The sequence below is a fragment of the Numenius arquata genome, chromosome 33 (genome assembly GCF_964106895.1).
Source record: "Numenius arquata chromosome 33, bNumArq3.hap1.1, whole genome shotgun sequence".
NCBI lineage: Eukaryota > Metazoa > Chordata > Aves > Charadriiformes > Scolopacidae > Numenius > Numenius arquata.
In genome coordinates, this window is record NC_133608.1 from 255,310 (window position 1) to 276,395 (window position 21,086).

General features: G+C 52.4%; 1 protein-coding gene across 1 annotated transcript; it reads right to left on the minus strand.

The window, feature by feature from the left end:
* Nucleotides 1-269: 269 nt before the first annotated feature.
* Nucleotides 270-21,078, minus strand: GMIP (GEM interacting protein). The gene is made up of 21 exons (XM_074165125.1): nt 20,787-21,078; nt 13,544-13,637; nt 13,384-13,459; nt 12,615-12,678; nt 11,871-11,996; nt 11,507-11,571; nt 10,341-10,451; nt 10,027-10,107; nt 9,263-9,451; nt 8,999-9,136; nt 8,316-8,506; nt 6,641-6,762; nt 6,053-6,139; nt 5,825-5,923; nt 5,598-5,737; nt 5,127-5,315; nt 4,910-5,047; nt 4,623-4,819; nt 2,713-3,007; nt 1,202-1,322; nt 270-763 (listed from the first exon to the last, which is right to left on the minus strand). The coding sequence occupies exons 1-21, from the start codon at nt 20,806-20,808 to the stop codon at nt 270-272; spliced, it is 3,039 nt and encodes a 1,012-aa protein (XP_074021226.1). The 5' UTR covers nt 20,809-21,078.
* Nucleotides 21,079-21,086: the final 8 nt, after the last annotated feature.

The following is a 21,086-nucleotide window of genomic DNA, read 5'->3' on the forward strand; positions in this document are numbered from 1 at the left end:
ACCTCGTCCTTCGTGCTGAGCGGGGCACGTTCCAGAGAGAGAGCACCATTGGGTTTGTTCCTTATCGCTCATATGGGGTTTTTAAGGGATAAAAAGCAAATCCGGGGTTAGCCCAAAGCCTGCCAGGTAACTCACAGCAGCCTTTTCTCCAGCCGGCGTGGAAAATACAAATTGGACGGTATTTTCACCCCGTGGCTCTTCCTTCGTTGGGATTTCAGTCCTCTCTCCCTTTCCGTTGCTGTGATTTCTTATTCTTCAGGGGTTTTTTCCTATAGGTATGTCCCCGGGTTTTGCTCCTCTGCTTTCTCCGTCGACCCCGCGCTCTCGGGAGAAGGCTCGGGGGCGGCAGAGGCCTCATCGACCTTAAACTTTGAGACGATCCTGGCGGTTTCCTGCGTCATCTCGAAATGTTTGAGCTGCTGCCTCCCTCCTGGGCGCTGCCTGACGGCGTCGCTGGAGCCGTTCCTGCTCCTGCCGCTCTCCTCCGGCACATCTTTGGTGGCGGAGCCGCCGTCGGCCGGGTTGCCTTCTGCCCCAGCCTCCATTGCCGCGTTGGTTAACGCGGTGGTGGCCCTCAAGGGCAAACTGGAAGATTTGGGAATGACTGGCTTGGTTTTTGCCGGCGCTCGGATGTATTTCGCAGGCTGGCGGCTGAAATGGCACCGGGGCTGAGCTCCCGGGGCTGTGTCCGAGTCGCTGTCTGTCTTCTCCTGCACGGAGTCCTCCAGCTCCTCCGGCTCAGAGCCCACGCTCGCGTTCAGCTCTGGACAAAAAAAAAAAAAGAAATGAAAAAAATTAGATAATTGTCTTAGAACAGCGAGACAAGGCTATTACCACAAACCATTTGGGCTGCTGACTTCTTTTCTGGTTAGAAAGGATGCTGAAAAACCTCCAGCGTTAACAGGCTAGAACGCCTCCCTCTGAGGCTGAATTAACCTCATAAATTCAGCAAGATCCACCCTTGAAAGAGGTAGAAGATGTGAATCGGGATCCTGTTCTTAAAGCCCTCCTGGGGGCGTTAAAGCCGGGCGAGCGGGGTCAGGAGCTGAGGCAGCAGCGGGGGGGAAAAAACCTTCCTGAGAAGAGCAGGAAAAGGGTTTTCGTGCCAGCTGCGTGATGCGGAGGAGGGCGGGAGGTGTGAAACCCGGCAAAGAGGGTACCCCACAACCTCTAACCCCATCCCCATCCCTGCTTTATTTACCTGGGGCATCCACGCTGGACGGGGTGCGGGCTCCCTCCGGAGCCGGCTCGCTGATGGCTTCCCTGGAAGAGGAGCTCTCGGAGGCACAGTCCGCCTTTAAACCGTGCTTGGGGGAGAAATTCTGTTGGGGAAAAGGAGAAGGGGAAAAAAAAAAAAAAAAAACAACAAAGCCATGGGTGTTTATAAAGGACTCTTAGTCGAGGTGAAGAGACCGTCAGCTCCCAGTTCACCCTAAATCCCGTTAGAGGAGGCGACCGCTTGAGCTGAAAATGCCTTGACTTCTCTTAGACTGTCTGTAATGCCGGGGGGGGGACAGGGAGGGGGCTTGCAGAAGGTGACACGAGAGAAAAATCGTTAGTCAAGACCTGCCAGCTCCAGCGTCCGTGCCCTAAATGCCACAAAACTCACCCCAGAAAGCAGCTGTGGGTTGAGACCGATTCCCCCGCGTCCCGCGGGACACTCGAGTAGCCCGTTTGGGAGCAAAAAAGGGGAAACATTAATTATCAACATCAGTTATCGTCAGACTCAAAGGGGGGAGGATTGAGCGAAGGACCCGGGAGTCGCAGCCGGGATGGAATGGGTGTGGAATTGGATGAGGATCAGGTCGGGGGGGGGCTTTGCCTGTTATTAATGGCAAAACAGGAGTGCCCTTAGGAGCAGCTCCCCTTTTTACCGGTTTGTGACACTTTCTGTGCAGAAACAGGTAAAAAAAAAAAAAAAAAGCTTTGAAAACACTCAAAAGCAAGTCGTGCGTGTTTCTGAAAGTGCTTTCTCTGAGGGGTTAGTAATCCCGGCGGGTTTCTGCCCACGCAAAGTGAATTTTGGCTACCCCTGGTGATTTTATTTCCGCTTTAATCGTAGTTATTCCGATCCCTGCTTCCTCGGGGAGCCGGACACGCGGAGGAAGCGGCGCTGCCGGGTGTCAGGCCGTGAACGTGGTCACTGCAGACCCACAGTCGTGTCACAAGCACCCGGGACTCAAAAGCAGGAGGCAGAGAATCCCCGGACCCGGGTCTCACTCCCTTTGGCTTAACTTTAGGAAAGACATTTTCCTCTTCCTCATCAAACAACTGCGAAAAGCGGGGAAAAAACCCCTCCGTCTTCTTAAAGTGCCATGAAATACGGTGAGGAAAGAGCCGTGGGGCTGGGGAAGATGCAGAAGGGTCAGTAGGAGGGGGTGGGAAAACCGGGGTCCGCAGCAGCTGCTTGGGGGTGCAGCAGGATGGATGGGGTCTAGGTTTTTGGGACGGCCGGGATCTAAAGCCTGGAGCAAAACCACCGTCCAGAGGCGTCTGAGAAGCTGCTGAGCGATCTGCAGCTTAGAATTTCAGTTTTTCTGGTTCTCCCGCTCCACGTGCAGCAGGCTCCCTGCCCCTTCCTCTGGGAATAAACCTCTTGGTAGGAAACTGTTTCATTATCCGTGGAAAAAGAGGTTGTCTTTAATTGCTATCCCACCTTCCCGTCCCCACAGCAGGGTGAGTAAAGCCCGGCTCAGTGGCTGGGAGCTCTACCTCTAGCGTTAAACTCTGGCTTGTGTTTGGGCTCTGAGGTCCTTCATCCTTTTCTGTCGCCGCTTCTTGCGAGGGATTTTCGCATCCGAGGGATAAGGAGGGGGGCAGGTCGTCCATCCCAAACACCCGCTCGTAGTTCTGAATGAGAAACTCCACGATCTGGGCTTGATATCCGGAGTCAACAAGACAGGACATGGAGACGTCACTCCCCGAGCCCGGCCGGATCAGGGTTGGCCCAAACACTATGCCCAGGTTGTTTGGGGACATCTTGTTCTCTTCGTACTTCTCTGCCACCCTGGGGAAGGGAAACAGGACCGTTAGGGGCTGCCCAGCTCTCCCCAAACCCCCATTTCCCAGCAGAGAGAGAGAAACCCTGTTGACAGTAGGATGGCCACGAGCCAGCAATGTGCCCTGGTGGCCAAGAAGGCCAATGGCATCCTGGGGGGCATCAGGAAGAGTGTGACCAGCAGGCGGAGGGAGGGAGGTCATCCTCCCCCTCTGCCCTGCCCTGGGGAGGCCCCATCTGGAGCACTGGGACCAGTTCTGGGCTCCCCAGTTCCAGAAGGACAGGGAACTGCTGGAGAGGGTCCAGCAAAGGGCTACAAAGATGATGAGGGGCCTGGAGCATCTCTCTGCTGAGGAAAGGCTGAGGGACTTGGATCTGTTTAGTCTGGAGAAGAGAAGACTGAGGGGGGATCTGATCAACGCCTCCAAATACTTGAAGGGTGGGTGTCAGGAGGATGGGGCCAGTCTTTTTCCAGTGGTGCCCAGTGACAGGACAAGAGGGAACGGGCACAAACTGGAACATGGGAAGTTCCACCTAAACATGAGGAGGAACTTCTTGACTTTGAGGGTGTCAGAGCCCTGGCAGAGGCTGCCCGGAGAGGTGGTGGAGTCTCCTTCTCTGGAGACATTCCAACCCTCCCTGGATGGGACCCTGTGGGACCTGCTCTGGGTGCCCCTGCTGTGGCCGGGGGTTGGAGGAGATGATCTCCAGAAGGTCCCTTCCAACCCCATAGCATTCTGTGATTCTGTTTATAGGGAACAGAGCTCTGATCTGTGTGTGGAAACGCTGGAGAAGGATCTGGGAAGTTGCTGGGATCTGGCTGGATGGTGCAGCCCCAATGAGAGCGGCTGCTTCTGGTGACCCATGTTCAGAGCTGGGTGAGAGGGGCTTGACTTGTGTTATTCCTTGACCTCTTTCCTTTCCTTCACCACTTTAACTATGAAGCATTATCAGTGAGGACCTTCTGGTCCTTCTCGGTCATTAAGGCTGTCTCCTAATTGCTGCAAGATGGTCTTTTCCATGAAGGAATGTTTTACCCTCCTCACAACTGCCTGCTTGGCTCTACATCAGCCCCCTCCCAGCTCAAGGAAGCCCAGATGTTCTCCTCAAACACATCTGGTGCTCTGCTGGCAGCGGGGTCTCAATGGGGATCTCCTACAAGAGCTCAACAGGGATCCTGTGGGGACAGGCTGAGAGAGCTGGGGGGGTTCAGCCTGGAGAAGAGAAGGCTCCGGGGAGACCTTGGAGCCCCTTCCAGTCCCTCAAGGGGCTCCAGGAAAGCTGGGGAGGGAGCAGGGATGAGAGAGGGGAGCCATGGGATGAGGGGGAAGGGTTTTAAGCTGAAAAAGGGGAGATTTAGGAAGAATTTCTTTGCTGTGAGGGTGGTGAGAGCCTGGCCCAGGTTGCCCAGAGAAGCTGTGGCTGCCCCATCCCTGGAGGGGTTCAAGGCCAAGGTTGGATGGGGCTTGGAGCGACCTGGTCTGGTGGGAGGTGTCCCTGCCCAGGGCAGGGGGTGGACTAAATGGCTTTTAAAGGTCCCTCCAACCCAAGCCAGTCTGTGACTCGATGATCTCCTGTGGCCGAACCTGTCCCGAACCGTCATGACAACCATTGCGTTCCTCACCGGTAGAGGTGTGCGATGAGGTGCCGCAGAGTGTTGTAGTTGCTTCCAGGCAGTTTGCTCAGCAAGTCCTTCATGCTCTGGATGGGATCCAAAGGGAAGCCCCCGCAGTCCGTCTTCTCCTCCCCGGATTTTTGCAGATCTTTGGCGAGCGCAATGAGGTCGTTATAGAGGTGGGACAACAGCACCGGCACCGAAAGCTGCAGCAAGAGTGGAGGAAGACACCAATGTTTACTTCATCCTGCTGATCCGGCCCTGAGGAACGCGCTCGGCTGAGGTTTGGTACCCACTTCCTTCAGGAAATGCTTCAGGACGCCGGTGATGTCGTGGGGGGAGTGCTCGGAGAGCTCCACCAGGCTCCGGCCGTTCTCAAACGCCTGGCACAGCTTTTCCACCCGGGCTTTGGATCCACTTATCCGATAGATGCCCTGCGTGGATGAGAGCGGGGAGAGAGGTCAGGAGGCTTGGAGACGGAGAAGACCCAGAGAAGAATAACTGACCGCTCACCTGCACCCCGAGGGCACGGGCTTCGATTTCCGAGGTGCATTTCACCACGACAAAGGGAACTTCCTCTGGGAAGTCTCGAGGAACCTGCGTGAAGTCGATGCCGAAAAGGGGTACTCGGTTGGGCAGCTTCTTGTGGCCGCAGGTGATGAGCAGGTTCTCGAGGCACTTCTTGTGGCAGGCCAGGCAGCACTGCAACGGCAGAACCTTCCTGAGACACGCTCTGGTTGTGGTCCAGCATCGCAGCGGTGGCTGAACCTGGAGGACTCCTCCTCTTCCCTCAACCACCACCGTCCCACCAACCCCAAGAAGGTTGTCGTGGGGGAGTGAGGGTCACTCCAAGACAGAAAAATGGGCTTTGCGTAACGCAGAGGAAGGAAAAAGCACTGAATTTTGCAGAGGGGCCCCTTGTTCCCGCAGACCTTCAGCGGGAGACGATGGTCGCCCCAGGCTTCCACCTCTCCCAGCCCTCACCTCCTCGCACTCGAAGCCGCTGACCATGAAGGTGTCGCACTCCCTGCACTTGGACGGTCCCCGCAGCTTCCTGAGCCGGTGGGTCTGGGCCGCGCTGGAGAGGAGGATGTTCTTGAACTGCTGCTGGGACGAACCGTTTTCTGCAGAAGCGGCACGGAAGGGTGAAAAGGAAGCCATACGTGAGCACGGTTTCCACCTTTTGAGTCAAAAAAATGCGGGTGGCTCACCGTTTTCAAACGTCTGCAGGGAATCTCGCTCTTCAAAATCATCTGAGGAGGACATGGTGCCGGTGGACGGAGCCTTCAACAGCCTCCTATTAGAGTTTCCTTGAGGAGAGAGAAAATAATAAAGAGCTTTCTCATCCTCGTGGTGCACCAAGTGGGTCAGTGTGGGCTTTATGCCTCTTTCGGGTTTTTTGGGGCGATATTAGGCAAGAATTTTTTTGCACCTCTCACCTGGGCTAGAAGTGGGAGAGTCCAGGGATCGGGATTCACAGCTCCCACCGAGGCTTTCTGTGTCGCTGCAGAGGGATCTGTTGGCACCTGCGGAAGGTGGACACGGTGACGGACCACCCCAAGCCCTCCTGGGGTGCTTCAACATGGGGGTGACCGACCATCCCAAGCCCTCCTGCGGTGCTTCAACGTGGGGTTGACCAACCATCCCGAGCCCTCCTGGGGTTCTTCAACGTGCGGTTGACCAACCACCCCGAGCCCTCCTGGGGTGCTTCAACGTGGGGGTGACCGACCACCCCGAGCCCTCCTGGGGTGCTTCAACGTGGGGTTGACCAACCACCCCGAGCCCTCCTGGGGTGCTTCAATGTGGGGGTGACAGACTGTCCTGAGCCCTCCTGGGGTGCTCAACTTGGGGGTCAAGTCCAACCTGAGCTCCCAAGAAAATCCATAAATATTTTCTCCCAGCTTGAGCTGTGTCCTAAGCACAGCCCTGAGAAGGCGAGAACCTCTCCTGCCTCTTTGCCTAATAATCTAAATTAAACTACGGGGAATGGAGGGAAAATTGGGGCGTCTTTATGGAGTTTAACCTACTCTGGTCACCATTGGTGGGGAGCTGCCTCCTGGCTGTCTCCTCGGGTGTGCTCATGTCCCTCGCTGCAGAAGAGGCTCCGGAGGAATACAAGGCCACCTTCTTTCTGCTGCTGGGAGGGGACCTGGAAGGGGTCACAAACAATTTTCCAGCAGGGAAGACTAAGGGAAAAATATTGCGTGACGGAGGTAGCTTATAGGTGTCAGCTCATTTTTCCAGGAGACTATATAGAATAAAACCCCTGCACAAACCTAGGAAAACAAACTTATTCAATATAATTTCACCTTTTCCATCTGCAGGAGAAGTTTAGAGTTCAGGCAGCGCCCACATGAGAAAAGAGGGACCTAAATCTTTGGCAAATGATAAAAATAATGGAATGGACAGAACTGCTGCCCTGGTTTTACTGCTGTGGGTCCCGTGCTCGGCAGGAGGCACCAAGAGCATCCTTAGAGATGGGTTCTTCGTTAGTGGAGCCACCCAGAGAGAAAAGATCCTGGTATCTGAGGCCCTGGGCTTTTCTGTAATTAGCAATCACAGAATGCTCTGGGGTTGGAAGGGACCTCTGGAGATCATCTCCTCCAACCCTCTGCCAGAGCAGGTCCACCCAGAGCGGGTCCCACAGGGTCCCATCCAGGTGGGGGTTGAATGTCTTCAGTCATGGAGACTCCACCACCTCTCTGGGCAGCTTCTTCCAGGGCTCTGACACCCTCACAGGAAAGAAGTTCCTCCTCATGTTGAGATGGAACTTCCCCTGTTCCAGTTTGTGCCCGTTCCCTCTTGTCCTGTCACTGGGCACCACTGGAAAAAGACTGGCCCCATCCTCCTGACACCCACCCTTCAAGTATTTGGAGGCGTTGATCAGATCCCCCCTCAGTCTTCTCTTCTCCAGACTCAACAGACCCAAGTCCCTCAGCCTTTCCTCAGCAGAGAGATGCTCCAGGCCCCTCATCATCTTGGTAGCCCTTTGCTGGACCCTCCCCAGCAGTTCCCTGTCCTTCTGGAACTGGGGAGCCCAGAACTGGTCCCAGTGCTCCAGATGGGGCCTCCCCAGGGCAGAGCAGAGGGGGAGGGTGACCTCCCTCTAGCCACCTGCTGGTCACACTCTTCCTGATGCCCCCCAGGATGCCATTGGCCTTCTTGGCCACAAGGGTCCACTGCTGGCTCGTGGGCATCCTGTTGTCCCCCAGGACTCCCAGGTCTTTCTCCTCAGAGCTGCTCTCCAGCAGGTCACCCCCAACCTGTCCTGGTGCAGGGGATTGTTCCTCCCCAGGGGCAGGACCCTACGCTTGCCCTGGTTGAATTTCATCAGGTTCTTCTCTGCCCAACTCTCCAGCCTGTCCAGGTCTCACTGGATGGTGGCACCTCCTTCTGGTGTGTCAGCCACCCCTCCCAGTTTGGTGTCACCAGCAAAGGTGCTGAGGGTCCACTCCATCCCTTCACCCAGGTCATTGATGAATATATTGAAGAGGACTGGACCCAGTACTGACCGCTGGGGAACACCCATGGGCCTCCAACTGGTCTCTGTGACCTGAGCTCTGTCTTTCAGTGTCAATCACGATGCTGACTTCATAACTATGTTTTAACCCTTTTTTTTGTTTGTTTGTTTGTTCTGGGCAATAGTTTTGGGACCTTTCAGCTCGGATGGAAGTTTCCCACATTGTATTTTTTCATTTTTACCTCTGTCCTCCGTAAGCGAGTGGCTCGAACTCGAACACTTCCATGTGAATGTCTTTCTTCTGCAGAGCCTGAATGAATTCCAGGTATTTCTCGCCCGCTTTGTAGGGCTTGCAGACCTCGGAGAGGTGCTGGTACCCCACTGGAATCTGTTCTGACTGCGTCTGCCGCTGCTTGAACATCCGTAAAGTCACCTGACCGGGGAAAGAAAATGGAAAAATAACATTATCGGTCAAAGCCCGGGTGCTTTTTCCTCCCCTGGATCTCAAAATCTCTGGTTTTTCATCGCCTAAACTCAGCGTCCTCTTTTGTTTCTGCTTGTTGATAGTTCTACTTATCAAAAATATTTGTCGCTGTTTCTTTTTCTGGGATTTTCCCCCCCACCCCTCCCTCCCTAGACTTGTTCTGTGGACATCTGTGTCCTCAAAGCAGGAGTAATTGAAAATGTGATTTGTTTGCGATTTGATTGAAATGTGAAAATGTAATTGAAAATGAGGTATTTCTTTTTGGTAGCGGGTCGGTAACAAACGCGACGTCCGGGGACGCTCCCCGAATTGCAGCTGCTGGAGAATGGTCAGTTATAGGGTGGTTCAACGGGAAAACGGTGAAGAGCCTGGAGGTCTGATCCCAAAGAGCAGCTTCCCTGAAACGAGGATCAGAGGAGAAATTAAAAGGTTTGCACCTACCCACGTCAGCACCTCATCCCCTTGGAAAATGAGCTTCCGGACGTGGGAGACGATCCGCGCTCGTACTTTCTCCAGCTCTTGGCGCCGGAAGTTGGCGTCGCTGATGCACGTCTTGTACCAAGCTTCGGCCTCCTGAAGCTGCGAGTCACCAGAAAGGGAGGGAAAAAAAAAAAAAAAAAGAGGAGAAAATCAACCGGGATGGGTGGGAAGATGCGCCTGGGATGACTGGGAATAAATCCCGGCAGCCTGGTGGGAGCTCATCACCTTGGCTTGTGCCTCCTCGTAGGAACGGCGTCGCTTCTCCAGCTGCTTGTTGGCGCTGCCGGGGTTGGTGGTGGCCGCGCTCTGGAATTCCTCCTCGGCTTTGGTGCTCAGGTGCTTTGCCTTCTCCAGCTCCTCGCAGCGCTGGAGGTACTGCAGGCGGGACTTGCGCAGGGATGACAAGGATTCGTTCTGGAATGGGAGAAGGAAGAGGTTTGGGAAGCCCGATGAGGTGGTGGGAGGAACGAACCAAGGCGGTAACTCTGCTAATGAGGAAAATGCTGGTCTCTTGGTTCCAGTGGACGTCATGGTTCAAGTGGACGTCATGGTTCAAGTGGACGTCACGGTTCCAGTGGATGTCACGGTTCCAATGGACGTCATGGTTCCAGTGGATGTCATGGTTCCAATGGAGGTCATGGTTCCAGTGGACGTCATGGTTCCAGTGGATGTCATCTTCCAGCGTCAAACCCTTCCCCCTCGTCCCATGGCTCCCCTCCTTCATCCCTGCTCCCTCCCCAGCTTTCCTGGAGCCCCTTGAGGGACTGGAAGGAGCTCCAAGGTCTCCCCGGAGCCTTCTCTTCTCCAGGCTGAACCCCCCCAACTCTCTCAGCCTGTCCTCACAGCAGAGGGGCTCCAGCCTTCCCAGCATCTCCGGGGCCTCCTCCAGCCCCGCTCCGACACCTCCGTGTCCTTTCTGCTACTGCTTGTTCATAGACACTTATTTCCAGCATTTTGAGCTGTGTCAGACCCGTCTTTTGGCCTCTTACCATTCTCTTCTGCTCCTTTGTCCACTGATCTTTGAATTCTTTCCTCCACTTCTCAATTTCATTCTTCTTGGCTGAGAGAGGCTACAGAGGAATAATAATTAGGGCAGCAACAGCTCCTCATCAGGCAGGAAAAAGTGTCTGACAGCCGAGGGCGTGACATTAGAGAGCAAAATTTCCAAAACGCATCTTTTTCCCTTAAACTTGGTGTGTGTTTCCTTCTCCCTTCCCCTCCGCCCCCTCAGAAAAGGATCAATGACCTCGTCGGGTCTCTGCGATGTTCCCGTTGGCCTCGGGTCCCTGGGGAAATCCCGTACCTGGTAGAATTCCTTCTGTTGGAGCAACCCCACCGTCTCGCCCGCTGAATTCCCAACCTTGATGTCGTGTTCCAGGACCATGGTGTAGAGCGACCGGAGGGGCATGTTGTGCTGCAGACAAAAAAGCAAGTATAAAATGATGGATAATCGCCACGGATTTCCTAAATTTAAGGGCTTTTGGCAGCTACAACCAAAATCAATGACAGGAAGATGAGTGACTACACAGGTTAAATGAGGTGGGGTTATTTCTATATATTCCTATTTCTCTATATTTCTATTTCTTCCTCTATATTCCTAGTTCTCTATATCCTTATCTATTTCTCTATATCCCTATATATTTCTCTATATTCCTATTTCTTCCTCTATATTCCTATTTCTTCCTCTATGTTCATTCCTCTATATTCCTAGTTCTCTATATCCCTATTTCTTCCTCTATATTCTTAGTTCTCTATATCCTTATCTATTTCTCTATATCCCTCTATATTTCTCTATATCCCTATTTCTTCCTCTATATTCCTATTTCTTCTTCTATATCCCTATTTCTTCCTCTATGTTCATTCCTCTATATTCCTATTTCTCTATATTTCTATTTCTTCCTCTATATTCCTAGTTCTCTATATCCTTATCTATTTCTCTATATCCCTATTTCTTCCTCTATATTCCTATTTCTTCCTCTATGTTCATTCCTCTATATTCCTAGTTCTCTATATCCCTATTTCTTCCTCTATATTCCTAGTTCTCTATATCCTTATCTATTTCTCTATATCCCTATTTCTTCCTCTATATTCCTATTTCTTCCTCTATGTTCATTCCTCTATATTCCTAGTTCTCTATATCCCTATTTCTTCCTCTATATTCATTCCTCTACATTCCTCTATATTCCTATTTCTGTATATCCCTATATATTTCCCTATTTATTTCTCTATACTCAAGAGCTTTTATGCTGGGCAGCACCGCCCTGACTCCTCGCCGCTCCATCCTTCAATCCCATTTCCCAAATCGTCTCTCCGTGCCATAAACGGCATAGAAGAAGAAAAGGAACCGGCCCAATCCTGGGAGTTTTAGGTGGGTTTTTGGAGCCGTATTTGCTGCAGGATCGAAGCCGGGCGGAGAATTCCTCCTTCCTCCTCCTCCTCCTCCTCCTCCTCGGGGAGTGGGGCCGGTACCTGCTGGGCGATGGCGTTGCGTCCCCCCTCCGCGATCTTCACCAGCCCTTTGGCAAACTCCGTCTCTGTAGGAAAAAAAGGGCAGAGCCGGGGTTTAGACACCGGATTCGGATGCTCGGAGGAGAGTTTCTCAAAACCGGGGGTCGTTCCCCCTCAATGAGGATCATTCACGGAAGAAAAATTCCCATTTTGTGTCTTTATCTTCAGGGAAAAGCCCCAAAGGGTTGGTGTTTGGCCAGTGTCTCGCTGCTGCACTTTTGCTTGAAACTCCATGTTCTTAGCTATGATTTTTTTTTTTTTTTTTAAATAAAGCTCTCAAAGAGAGTACGGACTCCAAAAATGGACATTTTACGCCCAGCCTCACCGTAGCTCAGACGCTTTTCGATCCAGCTGAGCAGCTCTTTGACGTATTTACACCACATTTTGGCGTATTCCAGGGCCGCCTCGATGCCGCCTTCGCATTTTATCAGCATCTCGTCTGCCTCCTGAACTGCAAGAGAATAAACCCGGGTTCGGAACCGGCCGATGGGCAGAGGCTCCCCCCAAAAAGCGGCAAAATTGGGATTCTCAAGAGTCGATTCTGCAAAATACGGCAATAACAGTCATTACAAAAAAAAAAAAGGGGGTTTTCTCTGAATAACATCTTTATGATCTACTTCCCAGCGACCCCACGCGGTCCTGCCCACGGAACCACGCAAGTTCCAGGTAATTTAGAGACGTGTATTCCTCTGCCCTCCGCTTTTAATTAAATATCTTGATTTAATTTGCTTTGAAATCCGAAAATGAAGGACTTCACGGGTTACTGGGGAGTTGCAGAAAGGATTCTTGGTCCTTGGTGGAACCAAATACAGTTCATCACGTTGCAGTGAGCAAATTTAAACCCATTTCAAGCTGAAATCGGTGAGAAAGCAGCTTAGAAATATTATTTTTATCCCCCAAAAGTCCCATAGTGCCCGAAGGAAGTGGAAAAAAAAAAAAACAACCCCGTTAAGTTGTATTTTAAAGTCCTGGTGCCAGCAGAGACACCGGGGTTTTGTCATGGGGAGGCTGCTGGGACCGTTGCCGAGTGATTAAGTCTTCTCATGGATTTTTTAATTAGTGATGTTACCTGTCACGTCTGCCTGCACTTGCCTCTCTGAGCTGGTTTGGCTCTTGCAGAAACTTTCCTCCAACTGTAGAGGGAGAGAAAAAAAAGGGGGGAGGGAAGGGAGGGGAGGGAAGGGAAAGGGAAAAGGAAAAGGAAAAGAAAGGAAAAGGAAAAGGAGGAAAATGGTGAAAGAAAAATGAGTATTGAGAAATTTGGAGGATTTCATAAAAGGCCGTCTTTTTTTTTCTCTCACAGCCCACGAGAACAATGGCTCTCAGAGAAAAATTAAGTTCCCAGCCCCTTTGTTTATACAGAAAAGCATGAAATGAGGCTGATTTATCCCCGAAAGTCCCACCCTGCCCAAAGCAAGTGAAAAACATGAAGTTCTATTTTTAAAGGGCTTCTGATTCTTGGGGCCAAAATTTTGAAGGTTTTTGGTGCGTGACTCCGAAACGGATTTGGGGTTTGGGTCTTGTCTGGTCTTTTCCTTATCACACAAATCTTAAACCGGTAATTAATCCTGTTTTTTCAGGAAAATATAAATCCAAACAGCAAAAGGCTGAGTGTTTCCAGTAAATATTATCTGCTCCGTTGCCACCTCCGGCGCTGCTATAACCCAGAGTTGTGCAGTTCTCGTCTGTCTGGTCAAGTAAGAGTATAACTATATTTTTTTAAGATGAGCACCCAAAAAGCAATTTTAGTAACGTGGAATTCAATAACATAGAATCGCGCTCTTTGGCGATGGATGTGGATAATTTATTTAGGAAAATGGATCTCCTCCTTTGCCTACCGGAACCGCCTCGCTTTCTGCGGCCAGGTCTGGGTCGTCGGCGCCGTCGGCGTCACCAATGAACATATCGACTGTCCTGAATAACGAAAAAGAGGGCCGTTAATTCAATGGAGGCTGCGAAGACCCCGGCCAACGAGCTCTGCCCCGTTTCTCTACGTACGCGTTTCCAATTGAGATTTCTATGGCATCCAGGCTGCGGAATATCTCGCTGTACCTCTTCCTGGTTTCAGGCGTCCTCTCTTGGGTGTCGAGACCTGGAGTTGGAGAAGAAATTGTGTCACCGATTCTGCCCCTCTGCCCCGCTCTGGGGAGATGTCCTCTGTCTCTGGGGACATCAGAAGGACACGGAGGTGTCGGAGCGGGGCTGTAGGAAGCCCCGGAGATGCCGGGAGGGCTGGAGTCCATCTGCTGTGAGGACAGGCTGAGAGAGTTGGAGGGGTTCAGCCTGGAGAAGAGAAGGCTCCGGGGAGACCTTGGAGCCCCTTCCAGTCCCTCAAGGGGCTCCAGGAAAGCTGGGGAGGGAGCAGGGGTGAGGGAGGGGAGCCATGGGACAAGGGGGAAGGGTTTTAAGGTAAAAAGGGGAGATTTAGGGAGAAATTGTTCCCTCTGAGGGTGGTGAGAGCCTGGCCCAGGTTGCCCAGAGAAGCTGTGGCTGCCCCATCCCTGGAGGGGTTCAAGGCCAAGGTTGGATGGGGCTTGGAGCGACCTGGTCTGGTGGGAGGTGTGTGGGGGTGGCACTGCATGGTCTTTAAAGTCCCTTCCCACCCAAACCTTCCTGTGGTTCACTGTGCCTGACCCGAAGCTCACTGGGGGGGCAGCAGGGTGGGCTCTGGAGGTGCCGGGGAGTGCTGAGCCCGGCTCTCCTGCGCCCACAGGGAATCAGAGAATCATGGGATGGTTTGGGTTGGAAGCAACAAACCGTGATGCCCGGGCAAAGCCCAGCAAGGTGGGATTCCAGAGAAAACTTTGGGAGTGCTAAATTCAAGGAGGTTCCTTGGGTGGAACCCCCAGAAACCAAGTCTGTGGCTGCCCAGGGGAGACATCAAAGCTGATATTAGGGCTTGAATCAGACCCGGGATCAGCTGGGAAAACTGTGAGGAAACTGTCATCGTAACCACCCTGAGCCAAAATCCCGGTATCGTCCTTCACCCAGTGCTGCCAGAGCAGATGGAGGGGTGGAGGGGACATGGTGGCATGTCCCCTACCTCCCCCAACCCCTGAACCCAGAACCAGGTGCAGACAAGACACCATAGAATCACAGAATGCAATGGGGTTGGAAGGGACCTTCTGGAGATCATCTCCTCCAACCCCCTGCCACAGCAGGGGCACCCAGAGCAGGTCCCACAGGGTCCCATCCAGGTGGGGGTTGAATGTCTCCAGAGAAGGAGACTCCACCACCTCTCTGGGCAGCCTCTTCCAGGGCTCTGACACCCTCACAGGAAAGAAGTTCCTCCTCATGTTTAGGTGGAACTTCCTCTGTCCCAGTTTGTGCCCGTTCCCTCTTGTCCTGTCACTGGGCACCACTGGAAAAAGACTGGCCCCATCCTCCTGACACCCACCCTTCAAGTATTTGGAGGCGTTGATCAGATCCCCCCTCAGTCTTCTCTTCTCCAGACTCAAAAGCCCCAAGTCCCTCAGCCTTTCCTCAGCAGAGAGATGCTCCAGGCCCCTCATCATCTTGGTAGCCCTTTGCTGGACCCTCTGCAGCAGTTCCCTGTCCTTCTGGAACTGGGGAGCCCAGAACTGGTCCCAGTGCTCCAGATGGGGCCTCCCCAGGGCAGGGCAGAGGGGGAGGATGACCTTCCTCCACCCACCTGCTGGTCACACTCTTCTTGATGCCCCCCAGGATGCCATTGGCCTTCTTGGCCACCAGGGCACGTTGGTGGCATGGCCGGCGGCTGCGTTGCACAAGCCGTGTTGGGTGTGTGTCTGTGTCTGTCGCAATGTTCTACGCGCAGGAACCGTTTCTCAACGTTGGACGTCGATTTAGGGGACCCATCTACCCCACGCCATCCTGCACCTCCCTCAGTCCCCGGCAGGCAGGAATTTTTGGGCGTGCGATATGGAAATCGGGCTCGTCCCCACCTGAAGGGGGGGGACACACAATTCTCTCCTGCCACCCGCCTCTAAGCTCTGAGCGCGTCCTGCCCGCAGCCCCGCGTGGGTTTTTAACACGGGGTGATGGGAGCCATTCATCTCACTTTCGGCTCAGCGACGCCTCCGTCACCGGGGGGCTGAAACAAAAAATCGACTTGGGCCGCCGAAAGTTGCTGCAAAAAAGTAAAAAAAAAAAAAAAAAAAAAAAAAAAAATTTAAAATACGGAAGTGGGCACAATCAGTAAAAAAAAAAAACAAAACCAAAAGAAAAACTTCTTCACTCTTCTTTGTCCTTTTGACATTCCAGGAAACAGGATGTGGTTGACCTAAATCTAGAGTTGCTTCACTGGGGGGTGAGTTTTCGACAGCGAGAAGCAAGTGCCTCAAATGGGGCTGGGTGGAAAAGTCAGTTTGTGTCTCCTTAATTAGAGCCACTCCTGGGCCTCGTCTGGGTCCCAAAAAATAGAGATTTTTTTTTTTTTTTTTTCAAGTCAGGTGTTGACGAGGAGCTGGTTCTGCCGTTAAACCTACAGGCAGTCGCCGATCCAGACTTCGGGAGCCCATAACTCCGGGAAACTCCCAGGACCCGGCTGGGGAACGGTACGATCCTGCTCATCTCCCAGGCAAAATGGGGTAGAAAAGCACAAAACTGGCTTATCTGAGACCGTGAGCACATGTGTCTGCTTGCAGGTTCTTTTTTTAACTATATAAAGATGTCGAAAAGTGCAGAGAAAGCACTTGAATGTACAATTAAGGGAATTATTAGGGATTTTTTTCAAAATTCCCAAATCTCCTTGTTTGGTGTCCAATGGAAGAGCTCTCTGACAGTGACAGAGTCCCGGTGTCCAAGCTGTGAACATCAACCCCTCCGAGCCCATTGGCGTCTTAAAAATAGAAATAAGTGTGAAAAAGGCACAGAAGCCACGCTCCCACCCGCAGTCAGTGCTGAGCAATGATAAATAATTCGGATTTATGCTGGCCTCGTTCTTTAAAAGTTTTCTGAAGGTTTTACTCCGAAGCGGAACGAGATGCTGAAAATGCGTGAGGACACGCTTGGGTTTTTACCGTAAATCAGCGAAGCCTGAAGGAGCTGCAAGAAACGGCTCAGAAGGGCCTGAAAGGCTCGGGGAGGAGCCGGGGAAGGGATTTAAAAGCGGCGATGATGCCAACGGAGAGCTGCAAACCGAACCCAGCCCCTGCCCTGCTTCGTCGTGATAAACGGCGGTGATAAATCACCGTGTCGCACGCGGTGGGTGAGCGGAGACGGGGAGTTTCCCAACCGCCTCCTCCTGGGTTTTTTTCCTGGAAGAGACACGAGTTGTTGGCCATCCAAGACGCAACAAATCCAAGACTTCGTTGAGTTTGGATCCCAGCTCCCCTGGATCCTCGGGGCTGTCGCCTCCACTTGGTCCCCTTGTCCCCAGTGGAGGATTCTACGGCAGGAAGAAGCGACTCGATGCCACCGGCGCTGCTGGACGGGCAAAACGGAACAAATACTGGAGTTTTCAAAGCAGCTTATTGTCGGGCGCCAAAAGATAAAGCAAGAACCGCAGGTTCTCACAAGTCTTTTGCTTCATCTCAAGAAGAAAACGTTCCGTATTGTCCCATAAAAGTAGGAAGGTGGAAAAAATGGGACCCAGAAAATTCTCCTGGAAAGTGCTCCTGGACCTGGAAAGTTTTCCTGGACCTGGAAAGTTTTCCCAGCCCTGCTGGAGCTGGTGTTATTTTCCGCCGTTCTCGCTCCGCAGCAGCACCAGTTTGTCCCGTCCATTTGAAATCTCTCGAGTGGCTTTTTACTGGCACGTGGGGGGTCTGGGCCGAATGGTTCATTGTGGAATTGTTCATTCACCAAGGAAATTCATTGCCTCGAATGCGTCGCTCTTCATTGTCACAGCTGTCATCAGGTCACCGCCCGTTGGGCACCTTCAAGATGTTCCTTCCTGATGAATCCCAATTACTTCCTAAATTCCTAAACATCTATATCCCTTTTCCTGTACTGGAAGGAAAACGGAGCCTCCTGTAAACACCCATCAACTAATTAATCTTCCAACCCTACTCAAAGCTCTTTGCCTTCACCAGCAAGGGGGTGAGGGCGAGCAGAGCCCCCGCTGGGAGGTAGGACAGGAGGCTCGGAGAGACCCCAGCTCCATCCTGTGTCCATTCACTGCGACTCCCCAGCCTCAGTTACAAACGGAGCCTTCCATTTAAAACCAGTTATCTTACTGGGCAGCCCGCTGGCAGCGGGAGGGCTGGTCTAGAAAGTTACTCTCCCGGAGATTAAAAGGATGTTTCTTAAAGGATGGCTTGTCCTTGTTCTTCTTAACTCAGACAATTCCAGCAGAAACCCTTCCATCATGTCCTTATTCTTCTTTTCTTAGACAATTCCAGCAGAAACCCCTTCCAGTGTGTCCTTGTTCTTCTTTTCTTAGACAATTCCAGCAGAAACCCCTTCCAGTGTGTCCTTATTCTTCTTAACTCAGACAATTCCAGCAGAAACCCTTCCATCGTGTCCTTATTCTTCTTAACTCAGACAATTCCAGCAGAAACCCTTCCATCGTGTCCTTATTCTTCTTAACTCAGACGATTCCACCAGAAACCCCTTCCAGCCCCGTGCTAGACCCATGTCCTAAAGGAGAACATCTCTGCAGGGCCAATGCTCATGCTGGAGGTGACCAGCTCTCCTGCCAAGTCCCGGATGGACCATCCTTGGATGGACCAACCTGTGATCCCATCTCCATCCTCTACCTCCCGGAGAGCTCACCCTCTCCTCTGCCGCTGTCCCCGGGGGGGGTACGAGCTCCGGCAGCGGTGGGGGGGGGGGTAGCGGAGCAGGGAGGGTATTTTTAGGAGGAGAAATCTCTCGTTCTGCCGTTCAGCAGAAGCTCCACTTCCCTTTCAGCCGCAGTCACCGTGAAATGAGGTGAAAGGTCTAAAACCCCATGGTTTTGACCCACCTTGGCATCCCCACCCCAGTCCCGGCGGCTCCTTCCGTGCGTCGCAGCACCAACGGCTGCGTTTTTTTCCGCCGGGGTGAATGTCCCCTTTCTGCGTAAAAATGACTCGCGCTTCTTCGCAGCGTCTGAGGGAAAAAAAAACAAACCAATTTCCCAAGCCCCGCCGTGGGGTGAACCAAACAACACGGAATAAGTCTGAAAACTCCCGACTCCTGCGTGAAATCCTCCCTTTTTAACCAAAACACCCCCCCGGCGAGACCCTGATTGCGGCCGGCTCCGGCTGCTTGGATCAGCATCTCCCTTTATCAGAGGAATAATGGTTTTCGAACAAAATAATCCAAGTTCCTTGATAAGGGTTTTGCAAACCCGAGGCCGCTTCCCACCCGTCGCTGCCGTTTCTCACCCTCCGGTGGAACAGAGGCCCCGGCAAAAAGTGAATTAACAAAAACCAGCTCATTTTGGAGGCGGTCGGAACCGCCACCAAAGGGGTGCGATCGCCCCCCGGCAACCGGCAGGAAACGCTAATAAGGTCAGACGGCTTAAAGAGCAGGAGGTATTAACGAGGGGATTAATGAATCACGTTGCAGGGAGGAGGGGGGAAAGGAGAATTTCCACTTAATACATCGATTTACTGGGAAAGGAGGTGAGCACCCCGCAAACGCTCTGGCAGAAACGGAGCTGGAGTTTAGCGCGATACTTTGCAAAACCAAAACCGAGGCGATGGCCAACTTTAGGGGGAAATATTAATAAATCGGCCTCGTCTTGACAGATGGCAGCCCCCTGCGGCACTTCATGACTTGATAGCCCTGGCTTTTTAAGCAAGAAAAGTACAACTGCATCAAAATCCTCACTGCTTGTCTCTTCAATATTAAAAATAAGGAAACGTTGGTGATGGTGAGAAGAACTTAGGCTGGTGGAAGCCTAAATGCGGACGCTTCGGTGCTGGAAAGGGGTAAAAGGAGCTCCCAGTCGGCAACAGAAGGATGAATCTGGGATATTTAGTGGCTAAAAAAAAAAAATAATGGGACTGAACAAAATCGTTCATACCAGTCGTTTTGGTTTCGCAAAAGAGCTGTCAAATAAAACCTCCTTCGCTGAGGAGATCTCGCTGATGGGGCTACGGAAGCACTTGGATTTCTCAAGGGCATTTGACTTTTACAGTCGTGTCACCTTCGGGGTGGGATTCGTGGTTTCACTGTTTCACTGACGAACCTAAAAATAGGTCTTTAATCAATGTTATGGGGCTGTTTCTAGAGGGATCGAGGGATTCCTGCTTTTTTTGGTGGGTTGGTTAGATGATGGGGCTGGTACCACCGTCTCTCCTGGTCGCTGAAGGACACAAAAGGGGTCTGGAGGGTGAGGTGCGGGGGGGGGGGGAAGAAGACTGGTCCCATGGCACGGCTCCTCAACAAGCTCAGCTTATTCGGTTTATCAGAGACCCCGAGACTTCCTTTAACCCTCCCCGTGCGTGACCACGAGTCGCAGAAGCTCTGCCTTGGCCAACGGTTTTGCGCTGGTCGGGACAGAAGCACCACGAGACCTAGCTGCTGGAAGGCAAGCTGGAATCCAGGACCTTCCAGCTGCAAGGACAAGGACGCGTCTGAACGTGGCAGCAGGGAAAGGACTAACGTTGCTTCCCATTTTTCCTTGATTACAGGAATTTTTCCTTGATTATGGGACTTTTTTCCTTGATTACGGGATTTTTCTCCTTGATTACAGATTCTTCTCACCCCTCCGAAGCACCAGGGACTGGCCCCAGTTGAAGATGGGGCTCTGGGAGGAGGATTCATGCTCTCAGGGGGTCTGGAGACCTCTCAGCTGCTCGATGGGGTGAGTGGTACTACGATTCAAACTGATTATGTTCATAATTGAAAGTTCTCCCCTTTGAGAACAAGCAAACTTTGGGGTCAGAGGGACTTGAGCTGATGATGGGTGAGTCCCAGCACTGGGAATTTCCCACCTCTTAAGACAAAACACTGCACCTTCTGCCTCCCAAAATAGGGGTTTTACATCCTTTCCTCTTAGATAAGTTAACGTCTGGTATAAATTCATCAAATAACTCCGTCTGCCAGAGGAAGACTTAGAGAACTGAGCGGTTGGGACGGGGCTTTGAGCCCGGGTCTGGTGGGAGGTGTCTCTGCCCAGGGCAGGGGGTGGGACTGGAGGGTCTTCAAGGTCCCTTCCCACCCAAACCCTTCTAGGACCTTCATGGAAAACCCCGTTAGAGGAACTTAGGGCTCTTTTCTAGCCCCCGTATTTCTGAGGTGGCCGACAGGGCTGACCTGCGTCATACGCCCCACCGTGTCCCCAGAGCTCCCGGTACAACCCGTCCTTTCAAACGCCATCACCTACCACCGGCTTCTGGGTCTCCCATGGCCGAATCCTCCACCTTTCCGTCCCAAAGCAGCAGAATCCCAAATCCCCCAGCTTGGAATCACAGCCGAATTAAGTATTTAAAAAAAAAAAAACCAACCAAAAAAACACCCAATTCTCAGTCAGATCAGAGGTGAAGGAAGGATCTGGAGGCCCATGGCAGCCTCTGCCCGGGGTGAAGATGAACCTGCCCGAAACAAGCGGCAGAAGGTCCCGGGGGCGAGCGCGGCCGCTGCCGCCCGATCTGCTTCCTGCAGACACGCTTCCGTCTGAGGAACC